The following is a 15827-nucleotide window of genomic DNA, read 5'->3' on the forward strand; positions in this document are numbered from 1 at the left end:
TTGAATATACCAATTCTTCATCAGTATCTGATACTGATGAAAGATCCTGTGGATAGTTCTTTTTGAAAAAACACATTTATCTTAAACTATTTATAAAATTTCAAAGTTTTTGTATTTTTGGGCTGTTCCTGCGCTGTGTTTCAAACATTGCAATCACCAGAAATGGGACAGTTAAGCCCCGCCTCCTAAAAACTCACCCAAAACTGACTGGTAGCCCATGCACCCTTGGAACTTCCCAAACTGATTGGTCAAGCCAAGTTTCCTGTTAACACCCCCGAACTGATTGGTTAAGCCCCCAACCACTAAAAACACCTTCAAACTGGTCAGCTAAGCCCCGTTTCCTAAGATCCCACCCAAAACTGACTGGATAGCCCATGCACCCTGGGAACTTACCAAACTGATTGGTCAAGCCAAGTTTCCTGTTAACACCCCCAAACTGATTGGTTAAGCCCCCAACCACTAAAAACACCTCCAAACTGGTCAGCTAAGCCCCACCCTTGGGAACAACCCTCAAACAAAGGGGTTAAGCCACACCCTTTTTTAACACTACCAAACTGATCAGTTAAGCCACAGCATTGGGGACAACCCCCACTAATGGGTTATACTACACTTCCTAGATACACCCCCAAAATGATAAGCTACATCCTGCTGTTGAGAACAACCCCCAAACTGATCCTGTTTGGGTGGAGCTTCTATACATTACACCCCCTTTTCATTCTGGTTCAGGTTCAGTCTTACCTGTTATAAAACTAAAATCCTGACCCTAGTGTGAACAGAGCTTTACAGAGTTTCTATTCATTTGCTAGATCTAGTTTGGTAAGTAATGGTATAAAATGAACAGTAAAATGTGTATTTAACTGATATTGGGGCAGATTTACTTACCTGGCCCATTCACTATCCAGCGGCGCGTTCTCTGCGGTGGATTCGGGTCCGGCCGGGATATATTAAGGCAGTTCCTCCGCCGTCCACCAGATGTCGTTGCTGCGCTGAAGAGCATCGGAACGCACTGGAGTACACCGAGCCGGGCTGAGTGAAGGTAAGCGTGTGCCGAGCGACAATTTTTTTTTAAAATGCGGCGGTTTTTCCGAATCCGTCGGTTTTTCGTTCGGCCACGCCCCCGATTTCCGTCGCGTGCATGCCAGCGCCGATGCACCACAATCCGATCACGTGCGCCAAAAACCCGGGGCAATACAGGGAAAATCGGCACAAATCGGAAATATTCGGGTAACGCGTCGGGAAAACGCGAATCGGGCCCTTAGTAAATGACCCCCATAGTTATCATCCAGAAATGAGGGGGAAAAAAGCTGCAGATGTTACAGCTTTTATTTCAATGAGCTGCAATACCAGACACAACCACTGCATCATGGTGGCGCTGTTTCTAGATACAACTCCTAATTCATTATAATGAAATATGGCCTCGTTCAGAAAAGTCGATTGAAATTTCCAAACCTCCTTCACCGAGACGAAGAATCATGTGATCCACATGTTTACGACGGGCCGGCAATATCGGATGTTCTTAAAACGTAGGCGATAATTAACTAATGAATAAGTTAAAGCGTCTGTCACCAATCATATTCAATAGGACTCATGTGTAAGGAGAATTAACCCTAAAGTGCAATTCAGCTCAGCAACGTTGACGTGTTACTATAGCAACACTGTACATATCACGAGACCCCTGACCTTTCCCTGAAGAGGGAAAGTAAAAAGTAGAGGAAAAGAAAAGTGGAAAATTTACATCAATATGTTATATATTTATATTACTCTGGAGGAAAAGAAAGACCGATTATCGATTTGTAGGGTGTAATGCTTCATTTCACCTCCGGGGGCAGCGCAGGGAAAGAGAACATCTCAATTTTTAAAAAAATTTCAACTGATCTCCAGATCGTTGATTAATTCTGTGGCCACAAAGATGTTATAGAGGGGCAAACTCTTTCCAAATGGCCCGTTCCCCCTTGCATTGACCTCTCCAGCCAGAATTTATTGGAGGCCACTGAACCACCACAGCAACTCTAGGGGGTGGGGCTATGATTCATGTCACCAGGATCGGCCTGAAGCTACTGATTGGCCATAGTTTTCCTATGACTGTTTAAACTGTTTAAAAATGGAAATCCCCTTTAGGGGGGGGGGGATAAAAAAAAATTTTTGGAAATTTAGTGAATGCAGTGCCAAGCATGGCCACAAGGTGGCGATACATCTCAATTGTATGACATAGTATTGCAGCCTATGGTTTGTATATTATACTGGGCAGGGGTGGTATATACTGTGTATAGGGGTAACATTGTATGCATCTCACATGTAGGTGGATCAGGGATGGAAAAGGGGGCAGAATCCCAAATCCTTCCCCCCCCTATACATTGCACCCCCATATGGTTCTCATCCAATAATATTTCTCTAATCTTCATGTTATTTTGCAGCCACCCTATTCCTGGAGCACTGGAAGCGCCTACAGATGAGGCTCAGCTACTTTTGGGATCTTACAGGATTAGAAGAGGAAGAAGTGAGTTTTACTTTGTTATATAAATACTTTGTATTATTCCCAGGGAAGATCCGTACAATGGAGGGAACCTGTCAGCAGGGAAATTCATCTGGCTCTTTATTACATAGTGTCCTATCTGCAGGCAGTATGTTATAGAGCAGGAGGAGCTGAGCAGATTGTACATAGTTTCCTATCTGCATGCAGCATGGTATAGAGCAGGAGGAGCTGAGCATGTTGTACAAAGTGTCCTATCTTCAGGCAGCATGTTATAGAGCAGGAGGAGCTGGGCAGATTGTACACAGTGTCCTAACTGCAGGCAGCACGTTATAGAGCAGGAGGAGCAGAGTAGATTGTATATAGTGTCCTATCTGCAGGTATCATGTTATAGAGCAGGAGGAGCAGAGTAGATTGTATATAGTGTGCTATCTGCAGGCAGCATGTTATAGAGCAGGAGGAGCTGAGAAGATTGTGCATAGTGTCCTATCTGCAGGCAGCATGTTATAGAGCAGGAGGAGCTGAGCAGATTGTACATAGTGTCCTATCTGCAGGCAGCATGTTATAGAGCAGGAGGAGCTGAGCAGATTGTACACAGTGTGCTATCTACAGGCAGCATGTTATAGAGCAGGAGGAGCTGAGCAGATAGGACATTACGTACAATCTGCAGGCAGCATGTTATAGAGCAGGAGGAGCTGAGCAGATAGGACATTACGTACAATCTGCAGGCAGCATGTTATAGAGCAGGAGGAGCTGAGCAGATTGTACATAGTGTCCTATCTGCAGGCAGCATGTTATAGAGCAGGAGGAGCGGAGCATATTGTACATAGTGTCCTATCTGCAGGCAGCATGATAAAGAGCAGGAGGAGCTGAGCATATTGCACACAGTGTCCTATCTGCAGGCAGCACGGTATAGAGCAGGAGGAGCAGAGTCGATTGTATATAGTGTCCTATCTGCAGGTATCATGTTATAGAGCAGGAGGAGCAGAGTAGATTGTATATAGTGTGCTATCTGCAGGCAGCATGTTATAGAGCAGGAGGAGCTGAGAAGATTGTGCATAGTGTCCTATCTGCAGGCAGCATGGTATAGAGCAGGAGGAGCTGAGCAGATTGTACATAGTGTCCTATCTGCAGGCAGCATGTTATAGAGCATGAGGAGCTGAGCAGATTGTACACAGTGTGCTATCTGCAGGCAGCATGTTATAGAGCAGGAGGAGCTGAGCAGATAGGACATTACGTACAATCTGCAGGCAGCATGTTATAGAGCAGGAGGAGCTGAGCAGATAGGACATTACGTACAATCTGCAGGAAGCATGTTATAGAGCAGGTAGAGCTGAGCAGATTGTACATAGTGTCCTATCTGCAGGCAGTATGTTATAGAGCAGGAGGAGCTGAGCAGATTGTATACAGTGTGCAATCTGCAGGCAGCATGTTATACAGCAGGAGGAGCTGAGCAGATTATACATAGTGTCCTATCTGCAGGCAGAATGTTATAGTGAATATACAGATTTGTACTAAAACATTTAATACATTTTGGCAGTCAGGGACTTTGACCTCCAATGGACTCAACATGTTGAGATTTAGATCAATAAATGACACAAAAAATACATCAGAATGAATTTCCTATGTGACAGTTTCCCTTTATTGGGGGTCCTGCCCCTTATTTCATTGGATAAATTCCGACATATCAGAGACCTTCATCAGGCTTACAAAAACCTACGAGGTTCAATGACATGATGGGAACGTCCCCTGTATGTCACGTCACTGCGGATGTGTCCTTCCTGATCCTTCCTCTTACTTTTCCTGCTCTCTCTCCCTATGTCCCATAGATGTAATTATTGTTAATTAATTAGTTATGGAAACAATGTAGCAGAGGACTTGTTCCATAGTCCTAGTCCCCTCCGTCCCCTCAGCTTCTCCAGTCTCAGCTGGGAATATCCTTATAATAGCATCAATAGTTTCGGGGTAGAGATGTCTGGTACCAACTTCCCGATGAGAATCCAAGCTGAACCAAGAACATGTAATACCACATGCAACCTGCGGGGGCCCCGTTTTGCAGAGAAGTCAGGCATTGATTTACTGCTTCTTCCACACATGCACTCTCTGCTGAGCTGAGCATGCATGTGTACGAGGAAGCCTGGAGAAGTACAGAGCCAGAACTCCTGATACCACGTTCAACCCGTGAGAAGAAGATCGGGTCTGTTGCATCTTCCATCCCTGATACTTTTGTTCTCAGGGTAGACGAGCTTCAACTAGATATGTCTGGCAATAATTTACTGCTCCTTCTGGGGTATTGAGCATGCATGTGCATGAGGAGGTCTTCAGGACAACCATACCGTCATAGGAGCCAGAACATGTAATACCGCAATTATCCTATAGTGGCCACTGCAGGTGAAATCCTCAGTTCGGTCCAACTGATCATCAGGATCTATGACAATCAAGTGATCAAGATGTTGGCATGATTAGACATCCCCTTTAAATCTTCTTCATTGATAAAGACATGTCTAGTTATGAACCCATAGGGGTTATGAACGTCTCTTGGGGACGTCATTGCTGAAAAGCAACCCTGTACGTGCTTACTCGACCTTTGATCATCAACGACTTTAACCCCTCCCGACCTCTTACTAGTGTGACCTGTCTATGATTAGAGTGAAAATAACATAGGTGACCTTCTTGAAGGACCTCACACCAGAAAGATCTTGTCATCTTCAAGATGTCCTGGGGGTGTAATAGATAGTGTTCATTAGTATATGCAGAAGAATAAGGCTAAGGAGGATGACCCTCCAGTTCAGTGTCAGACTAGGGTTCCTAAGGTTTTCCAAATGAAATTTTTCTGGGAGCCCACCCATCGTCACCCCACAGGAAATAGAGTTGTATTCCGCTGTGTCTTTGAGGTCCAATGTTTGGTTATAACCTTGAACCACTGGAAGATTCTCTGATTCCCCGGTGGGCCAGTCCGACTAGGTCATTGACTTAGTGAAAGTTATGTCATTTCTCATGGGTATCTCACCTCCGGTGGCAGATTAAGACTGCCATGGGCTCTGGTCTGTATGAATATTATAGCCCCTCCTACATATGGTACTAGACCAGTGGTTCTTAACCTCGTTTGAGGTACCGACCCACCAGTTTCATATGCACATTCACCGAACCCTTCTTTAGCGATGTGTGTATCTCAACCTCTGCCGAACCCCTGAGACCGATTAACCGAACCCCAGTTAAGAACCATTGTACTAGACTCAACTTCTTGGAGAATGAAGGATGTGTCTCTACCACTTCCTGCTTTCAATTTGCTGTTTCAGGACCTTTGGAGGACCTCTAAGTCCTAGAATGGCTCATGTTTACATGTGTATTGAGGGCAGGAACAGATGTACAAGAATTTTATGGGTGAAGGTCCTTCTCAGTTCAAAATTTGGAGAGAGGTTTGGGTGGCCATGGGCCCTCTAGAAGACTTGGGTCCCAGGCTACTCCCCATATCGCCTATATTATAATCCACTACTGCTCACCTCAGCCATAGTCAACTACTAGTGAAACTTTTTGAAGGTTCCTTGACGTTCCTGTCCTATGACATGTAAGCCTGAATCCAAAATCTTGGAGTATTTGTTTGTCCCCGGTACTACTCTGCTCTGGCTTACATCTCTTCCACCAAATTGCAGATTTCTGTGACCCCGAGCCTCCAGATCCTAGATACACACATTACATAGGCAATTAGAAATGCCCGGGATGACACATAGGAGGCGACAAAAGCTTCTCTATGACAAATGAGCGTCAATGACTCAGAGCCGGGACACTGTGCGGGAGGGAGGAGATGTGAAGTCACTGCCCCGGGGGCCTCCCCCCTTGTTAATGGCTTTAATGGAAAACTTCTTACATAATCCCTGGTGCAATTTGTAATCTCTGCAAAACAAATCGGCCTCGGAGACTTCCAGAATTTGTTACGGCCTCGTCGTCTTCTGACCCGGCACTGTTATTTCTGTTAAATTTGTGGGGTTTTTTGAGGTCACAGAAATCGATACTAAGAATGATTACATAACAGGTATACGCACAAACACATTCAAATTAATTTTGTCTGGCATCTGGTAATCAACGGGAACTGCCAAAAAATTGGGAATTTTTGAAAAACGACTGATCGATCTGAAAGATTTCCGGCAACTCTCAACCCCTTAAGGTAACTCTCTACCCCTTACGGTAACGCTCTACCCCTTACGGTAACTCTCTACCCCTTACGCTAACGCTCTACCCATTACGGTAACTCTCTACCCCTTACAGTAACTCTCTACCCCTTAAGGTAATGCTCTACCCCTTACGGTAACTCTCTACCCGTAATGGTAACGCTCTACCCCTTACGGTAACTCTCTACCCCTAACGGTAACGCTCTATCCCTTACAGTAACGCTCGACCCCTTACGGTAACTCTCTACCCCTTACGGTAGCGCTTTACCCCTTACGGTAACGCTCTACCCCTTACGGTAACTCTCTACCCCTTAAGGTAATGCTCTACCCCTTACGGTAACGCTCTACCCCTTACGGTAACTCTCTACCCCTAACGGTAACGTTCTACCCCTTACGTTAACTCTCTACCCCTAACGGTAACGCTCTACCCCTTACGGTAACTCTCTACCCCTTACGGTAACTCTCTACCCCTTACGGTAACTCTCTACCCCTTACGGTAATGCTGTACCCCTTACGGTAATGCTCTACCCCTTACGGTAATGCTGTACCCCTTACGGTAACGCTCTACCCCTTACGGTAACGCTCTACCCCTTACGGTAACTCTCTACCCCTTACGGTAACGCTCTACCCCTTACGATAACTCTCTACCCCTTACGGTAACGCTCTACCCTTTACAGTAACTCTCTACCCCTTACGGTAACGCTCTACCCCTTACGGTAACTCTCTACCCCTCTGTAAGTCATGTAAATAAGAATGAGGTGCAATACCACGCTGAACCTACGGGCAGGGGAGGCGCTGTGTCACCCTGAAAACCTCAATCTTTACAATCTGTCCTGCTTCATCTTTCTATTTAAAGGGCCACAGGCACAAATCATTGTGGGAAGAGAAGCCATTGGCCTATAAATAGCTAATCCCCAAATTATTAACTGGATATAGTCGCTGTGAAACGGCACATGCAGTCCTTCCCATAGATGACATTGTACAGGGATCTAACTAAAGACGGATATTGAATACTGTAGAAGCCGGAGTTCATTGGGTCAAGTGCAATATAACCGGTGGGGCCCATTCTATGACCAATGCCAGAACCTGTTCTTTCTCAGGCATTTGGAGGAGATTTGGCTTTGTGAGAAACTATTTTATATATTTTATGTAGGTTTTACCTCCCAAAGTAGAGAATTGTGCCTTGAAATTTGTAAATGCACTCAATATTTCGGAGCCACTCCCCCTATAAATCCCAATGGTGCTCAGTACAGAAGATCGGACTTGACGTTCAACTTCGTCCGCACAACACAGACATATTACCGGATTGGCGGCCGAACAGCCAATTGGGGAAAGTGACGCCCCCCAGTAACTAGCCATGGCTATGATTGGCCAGGGGGAACCCCTGACCAATCACAGTCATGGCTAGTTGTTAGGGGCGTCGAAAATCTGGCAATACGCCCGGGATGTGTAGCTGAACCCGAACATCGGGTCCACTCATCTCTAGTGCTCAGTATACAGAAGCACCAAACAAATACCACAATGCAGAACCAAATACCTCCGTAAAAGAACTGAACGAACACTGTGCCCGAAGGTGGTGGATTGAGGCTCCCATGGGCCCCCAGCAAAGACATAGATACAGTGGCCTATCTATCATTCCTTGCTACATTATGGCCAACAAATTTTAGCAAAAGTGCCCCCAACTGGATCAGACAACATTAAGAACAATTGATAACATCCCAATACAGTGTCCCCGGTTTAGAAGACTTGGCTAAATGATACTCTATGACTGACGATACTAACGAGAAAGTTCCCAAAATATATAGCCCCCCTCCCCAATAATTTATACATTGCAAGTCCTTCCCCGCACAAATATACCACCCCCTTAATTTCTTTAGAGCTTTTGTGATGCAAATACTAAGATAAGTCAATGGGGGGGCTCATGGTCGTCAACACTGTTGCCCCAAAATCCTATAGCTTGGAAAAATCTATAAAAATATGAAATATAGGGGTGTTACGTAACCTTATGGGTTTGATGTGTTTGGTGTAGTTAGTATTGTACCTTTCGTGTAGAACAAACCCCCCCCCCCTCCACACTCATGAGAGACGTTATATGAAGTTTTACCTTTAAGTTAATATTAATGTGTTCTGAATGAGCCATTGTGTGCCGTGATCAATTATTAAAGGTGCACATGCTACATTCCCCCTCGGCTCTACGAGGGACTATTCCCTTATTTATGAGCAGAAAACAGGTTTCAATAAAATTTCATGATCCTTTCAAGTAAAAACATGCAATGACTTTATGGGTGGGGGGGTCGGAGGGTGCTGTTTATATCAACAAACCCAACACGTCACGTTCGAGAGTCATCGATATCATCTAAGAAGATGTGGGTTCTCTTCTTTCTCCAATATAACACCTTTACGTTTGCATTTCTACTACAGGATATGCTCTTTTGGATGGTAGGTCACTTGCGGAGGCATATCATCTGCTTCGGCAAGTCCCCATTGCAATCATAGATAGTAACCACTTAGTATGATGCAATGGTTCGCTTTCCATTTCCCAGAATCCCTTTAATGCCCTCACCCAAAGTCATACTTATGTTGACCATCCCTTTAAGGAGGACTTTTTACCTACTTCACCAACTCAAACTCTCACATCCATCAATAGATGTTGCTTCACCGACTTTTGCTCAGTTGGAATTTTCTCTCTAGCCTTCACCATTCTTGAGTAATCAGTCCAGTTAGGGTCTATTTTGTCAAGTGGGCGGTTCTAGGCTGGAGAAGATAGCCTGGGACCACCCACCTGACAGTAGAGAGCTCAAGAAGCCTGCTGGGTGCCTCAGCTTCAGACACTGATTTATCAGGAAGGGTGAAGGCTCCAGAAATAGTTCCAACTGTGCCGGAATTGGTGGAGAGCTACCTTTAACAAAAAGTACAAAAAGTTGGAGTTCTGATTGGCATAAGACTTCATTGTGGGGTCTGTGATCCTCAGTAAGTGGTTGGGTACACAGAGAAGAGAGGGCATCTCTAAAGAAAAATTTACCCCCCCCCCCCAAACAAATTGTTTCTGCCCTCTGTAACCCGTAGGTCAATTCTTACCCCAAAGTAGTTGTCCTCTTGAGAAGGTAGCCCATTATAGGGTCTCAGCACCCAGTAGGGGGAACAAAACCTGGGTCCCCTCTTATCAGGGACCAAAATATAACAGTTTTAGCAGGCTCAAAGGTTCTGGTACAGGTTGTGTTCTCTCTTTTGACTTATCTTCATTGGATTAGGAATTTTCTACTTAAAGAGAACCTACCACCACAGATCTACCTATAAAGGTAGATCGGGTGGTAGGTGCATCTATAGAACGTGAGAATAGCCCTTTTAAGTGCTAATCCTCACGTCCCAGCAATATTTTGATAACTTTTATTTCTCTAATATGTAAATTTTCTAAAGAGGCTACTGGGGCGTGGAGTAGCCAGAGCTGAGGCTACACGGCACGGCTACTCCACGCCCCGGTAGCCTCTTTGATCCTCCTGCCAGATAACTTCAGTGGGCAGATCCTCATAGCTGCGCACCCTTGTCCGGGAAGCCTGCCGTCTGTGCATGCGCAGAGCAGCAGGCCCGCGGCTCCGCGGTCACTGCTCCAAAGCCGGAGCCACTGCGCAGACTGCAGGCTTCGCGGACGAGGGCGCGCAGCTATGAGGAAAGAAAAGTTATCAAAAGATTGCAGAGACGTGAGGATTAGCCCTTAAAAGGTCTATCCTCACGCCCTATACATCCGTGGTGGTAGGTTCCCTTTAAAGGGTATCCATCACCTCGGAAATCTTTACAACTTAAGGACAGCATGTTATAGAGCAGGATGAGCTGAGAAGGTTGATATATATCTCTTGGGGGAAAAGTTCAGTACAAATTGTCAAAATTCACTGAAATCTCTGCACATTCTGGATAGAGGAGCTAAGTGGGCGGTGCTTTCCCAGAATGCATAGAAAAAGCTTTCAATGATTTCTTTAAAATCAAACTTTTGTAACAAATGATATATTAATCTACTCAGGTCATCCTGTTCTATAACATGCGGCATTCAGATTAGGCAAAATTTTTTTATGTATTGACTCCCTTTAAGGTGTCCATGGTAGCCAATTTTGCAGGGTCACATGGCTGGAGTTACAGAAGCAGAAACTACACTAAAGTTGAAATGTTTTGTTTAAAAGTTTAACCAATGGAAGCCACTCAATCTGGAGAATCTATATTGGATACATCATAGAGAAAATTTTGGAATTCAAAGTTTTGGAGATTTTTTTTTTTTTTACTTTCTTATTATTATTTGTTGCTAAAGTTTTATTATTTCTGTCTGTTCCATTTCCTATTCCCTTGAGGTTTCCGTAAAAAAAAAAAAAATAATAAAAAATTTTTCTAGAACTTTTCTTTCTGCTTGGCTTGTATTTATATTGTGTCTTTTCTCCCTTTTCATCATCGAATATGCACCAAGGAGCGTATAAAGGTTTGACCTGTTTCCCTTTGTTAGACCTTTGCGTGTCCTCACGTGTTTGATCCCTCCAATTCTAGTGACTGTGTTGAATCGTGTCCTATGGTTGAGTAACTTAAAAAAAATAAAAATTACATTGTGCCCCAGTGTATTGTGTTCTGCTGGTCGTGTTTGACGTCGGCAACATAAATGTGAATAAAAACTAATATAGATTTCTGTGTCCTGCTTTATCGTATAGGAGCATCCAAGACCGGAATATGAAACCAAACTGCTGGTAATGAAGGAGAAATGGAAAGCCTGTAAAAATGTAAGTGATTAGGGGTAATCTGGAGTCTAACTGCCAATCACTGTGTGTGGGCGGAGTAATCAGGACTATCATTACTAATAACTGTGTGTGGGCGGAGTAATCAGGACTATCACTGTCAGTCACTGTGTGTGGGCGGAGTAATCATGACTCTCACTACTAATCACTGTGTGTGGGAGGAGTAATCAGGATTCTCACTATCAATCCCTGTGTGTGGGTGGAGTAATGAAGACTCTCACTGTCAATCACTTGTGTGGGAGGATTAATCAGGACTCTCACTGTCAATCGCTTTGTGTGGGTGGAGTAATCAGGACTTTCACTACTAATCATTGTGTGTGGATGTAGTAATTAGGACTCTTGCCGTCAATCACTGTGTGTGGGCAGAGTAATTGGTACTTTCACTGTCAATCACTGTGTGTGGGAGGAGTAAGCAGGACTCTCACTATCAATCACTATGTGTGGGCAGAGTAATCAGGACTCTCACTACTAATCACTGTGTGTGGGTATAGTAATCAGGACTCTCCCTGTCAATCACTGTGTGTGGGCAGAGTAATCAGGACTCTCACTACTAATCACTGTGTGTGGGCGGAGTAAACAGGACTTTCACTGTCAATCACTATGTGTGGGAGGAGTAATCAGGACTCGCACTCTGAATCACTGTATGTGAGCGGAGTAATCAGGACTTTCACTGTCAATCACTTTGTGTGGGCAGAGTAATCAGGACTCTCACTGTTAATCACTGTGCGGGGGTGGAGTAATCAGGACGCTTGGTCAATCACTGTGGTTGGGCGGAGTAATCAGGACTCTTGGTCAATCACTGTGTGTGGGCGGAGTAATCAGAACTCTCACTGCCAATGACTGTGTGTGGGTGGGGGTAAACAGGACTCTCACTTTTGATCACTGTGAGTGGGCGGGATAATCAGGACTCTCACTGTCAATCACTGTCAATACTTTTTTACCTATACCGTTTGAATGCATAGTATGTATGAAAACATTTCATAGAAACCTAAAAAGTACACAAACAAAAATTATTGTTTCTAGACAAGAAAATGTTTGTTAAGTTTGGAATAGTAAAATAGATAACTTGCAGCATTTTTTTTTTTAAAAAAGAAGGCAATGAAAAATGTAAAAAACGGAATAAAATAGCAAAATAAAAGAACAGTACCAAAAAGAAACGTAATGTAGTTAATTTTTTTCTCACTGAAGTGTCATATAAAAAAAGCCATATAAATAATACCGTATCACGGACACTTCGAAGGCCATGCTCTCGCCTTCTACGACGTAATACCCCAGAATATTGAAATGTAACAATTCCAAATTTCCAGCACAAAAGAAACCCTGTAACAAATGAGAACAATATCCCGAATTCCGCTCGCCCAGTATTCTACAAGCACAGTATGGAGTATTAAGTTACCCGATAAATCCAGATCTTCAGTTACTGTACACATGGCGATCGAATTTTTCTCCAAGAAATTTACAACCACAAGCCTGGGATATTTAGTTTATTTAGTTTTCTCCCTTTCCTTTATGAAACATGTTTGCAGGGTCCAAGATTTAAATGAGGGTGTAGTTTAAAAAAAAAAAATTAAAATTTTTTTAAAATTTAATAAAAAGCACTGGAGCCTCCTCGGGTTTCTTTTATGGTCCGGAGACATCTGGTAGCCTATGAGAACGATCAGTGTTGATTCAATATGATGTCATCACTGTGGGACGCGATCCACGTCCAGACATGTGGGGAAGTGTAACATTTTTACCCTAGGGGGGCATTGACAAAGAACGGGGTATTATCTGCCTATCTACAAGGCCAAATAACATTTCCTATTAAAAATAGGATTAAGCTCTAAGGGGACTTTACACATGACATGGAAACTTCGAGTAAACATGATCAGGATTATTTAAGTGAAAGATGAAAAAATTTGAAAAAAAAGTTTAAAAAAAAACTTTTTAAGGGATTTTACCCCCCCCCCCCAAAGATATTTTATTGTTTACTCAGGTCATATCAATTCATCCCCCTCTTTCCCCTCAAAATCTAATGATATGCAAATAAGACCGCTAAATCTTTTCCATGAGCCACCCACCATTGTCAGACGTACACACTGGCAGTCATAGCAGGCGCATGCGCAGCAGAGAGACTTCAAAGTAACTATTCTTACTTCTCTGGTGGCTCAAATCTCAGACATGCACACTAGCAGTTATAACTGGTGGATGCGCAGAAGAGGAACTACCTCTCTTTTTACTTATCTGGTTGCTCAATTGTCAGATATGCACACTGGCAGTAATAGATGGTGCATGCGCAGCAGAGGGACTCCCACCTGACTCTTCTTACTTCTTTGGTGGCTCAAATCTCAGACAAGCACACTAGCAGTCATAGCTGGAGTATGCGCAGCAGAGAAACTCCCATCTGACTCTTCTTACTTCTCTGGTGGCTCAAATCTCAGACAAGCGCACTAGCAGTCATACCAGGCGGATGCGCAGAAGAGAAACCATCTCTCTTCTTACTACTCTGGTTGCTCAACTGTCAGACATGCACATTGTCAGTTCTGGTTGGCGCCTATACAGCAGAGATACTTCTACCAGACTCTTCTTACTTTTCTGGTTGCTCAATTGTCAGACATGCACACTGGCAGTTGGTGCATGCGCAGCAGAGAAACTCACATTCAAATCTTCTAACTTCTACGGTGGCTCAAATCTCAGACATGAACACTTACAGTCATAGCTGGCAATTGTACATTAGAGAAACTACTCCTTTAGTTACTTCTCTGGAAACTCAAATATTAGACATGCCACTGGAGTCATAGTTGGCGCATGCGCAGTAGAAAGACCAGTACCCAACTCCTCTTACTTTGCAGGTCTCTCAAATTTTAGACATGCACTTATAGCTGGTGCATGCATAGTAATCTTCTTACTTTTCTGAAATTTCAAATCTTAGACATGCCATTGGCGTGTAAAGCTGGCGCATGCGCAGTGAAGAAACACCCACAACACTTCTCTTACTTAATAGGTGACTCAAAACTCAGGTATTCACACTGGCAGCTATGGCTGGTGTATGCACAGTAGAGAATCCAACACTCGTCTACTCTGTTGGCTTAAATCTAAGACTTGCCACTTGCCTCTTACATATTAAAGAAGTGAAACCCCCATTCTTGTAACTGCTCTGGAAGCTCAAATATTAGACATACACACTGCCAGTTATAGGTGGTGCATGAACAGTAGAGGAACCCCCACCCAACTTTTACTTCTCCAGTGGCTCAAATCTTATTCATGCACAATAGGGGATATACCCAGCGCATGCGCGGGATATTGAGATTTGAGCCTCAGCTCCTCATGTTTGGTAAGTCGGCGCGATTCGGCAAGGTATGTATGTCTATATTTTGCATCTGCCAGCTATATCCACTATTGCACATGTTTGAGATCTGATCCAACAAAGAGTGGGATGGTTCACATTTGGCCATGATATGGATGTTGGTTCGACTCGAGGCTCCGGCAATGCCAGCTGCAATCTCACTTGGAGTTGTGCCAACAGATCTATCATGGACAGGTGTGGTGGATGAAATCTCAGGGTGCAGGGCACTATACATCTGCTTCTGATACAATTCTCAGCATGAATGTCTATAGTGCGCATGCGCTGGCTATATCCACTATTGTGCATGTCCTGGATATGAGCCACCAGAGAAGTGTGGGCTGGGGGCTCCCCTACTGCGCATGCGCCAGCTATAACCATCACAGCTAACCATGATAGGCATGTTAGCGTGCCTCCAACGACTGGTATCTAATGAAAGTGCCTGATCATGGTGGGTGGTCAAATCCTGCTGACAGTTGGGGGGGGGGGTGTTTTTTCATCTTCTCTCGTGTAAGTTGACAACACACTATCCTTTAACAAATCGGTTCCTAAATACACAATCATTATAGTTTCTGGGAAAATAATTTGCCACTCGCCCCGATGGGCTTTACATCATATACATTAAAAATATCAAGTGCTACAAAAGTCACGAGGGCCAACAACAGAGAATTTTTTCTTATTTTCCGAGTTCATATTGTAGAGCGCTGGCGCGGTTACTGCTTTTCATAAATAATTGATCAGGTGTTAGTCAAGCATCATCCTAGGCTGCGGGGTGTGAATTTAATATTGTATTCAGCCCCCTAGGGCAACCCCCCCACCCCCCCTCATCTTTCCAGAACTTATAATGAAAACGAACTACGCAATCCGATATACATGTCCAAAACATAACAAAAAAATTCTACATGAAAAATGTCAGATTTATACATATGTCTCATAGAGCTATCTCTTTGTTTCTGTCCATGTGGTCTATGGAAAAGGGCATTTTCTTTGGGAGGGGGGTCCAACACCTAGTACCCATACTGTTGATAAATATAAAATGGGACAGGAAACAGACAGCGCCATTCTCTGTGTAGTGGCTGAATCGTGTCATTGCAGCT

The 15827-nt window shown here is 44.0% G+C and overlaps 1 protein-coding gene across 2 annotated transcripts in view; it reads left to right on the forward strand.

The window, feature by feature from the left end:
* The window catches only part of ANO2 (anoctamin 2), a 164854-nt gene that overhangs the window by 66498 nt on the left and 82529 nt on the right, over positions 1 to 15827 (forward strand). For both annotated transcript variants that reach the window (XM_072145388.1, XM_072145389.1), the window contains 2 exons: positions 2415 to 2497; positions 11325 to 11393. In XM_072145388.1, coding sequence (XP_072001489.1) covers positions 2415 to 2497; positions 11325 to 11393 — 152 coding nt within the window. The remainder of the gene's footprint in view (positions 1 to 2414; positions 2498 to 11324; positions 11394 to 15827) is intronic.

This window comes from Engystomops pustulosus, chromosome 4, assembly GCF_040894005.1.
Source record: "Engystomops pustulosus chromosome 4, aEngPut4.maternal, whole genome shotgun sequence".
NCBI classification, from domain to species: Eukaryota; Metazoa; Chordata; class Amphibia; order Anura; family Leptodactylidae; genus Engystomops; species Engystomops pustulosus.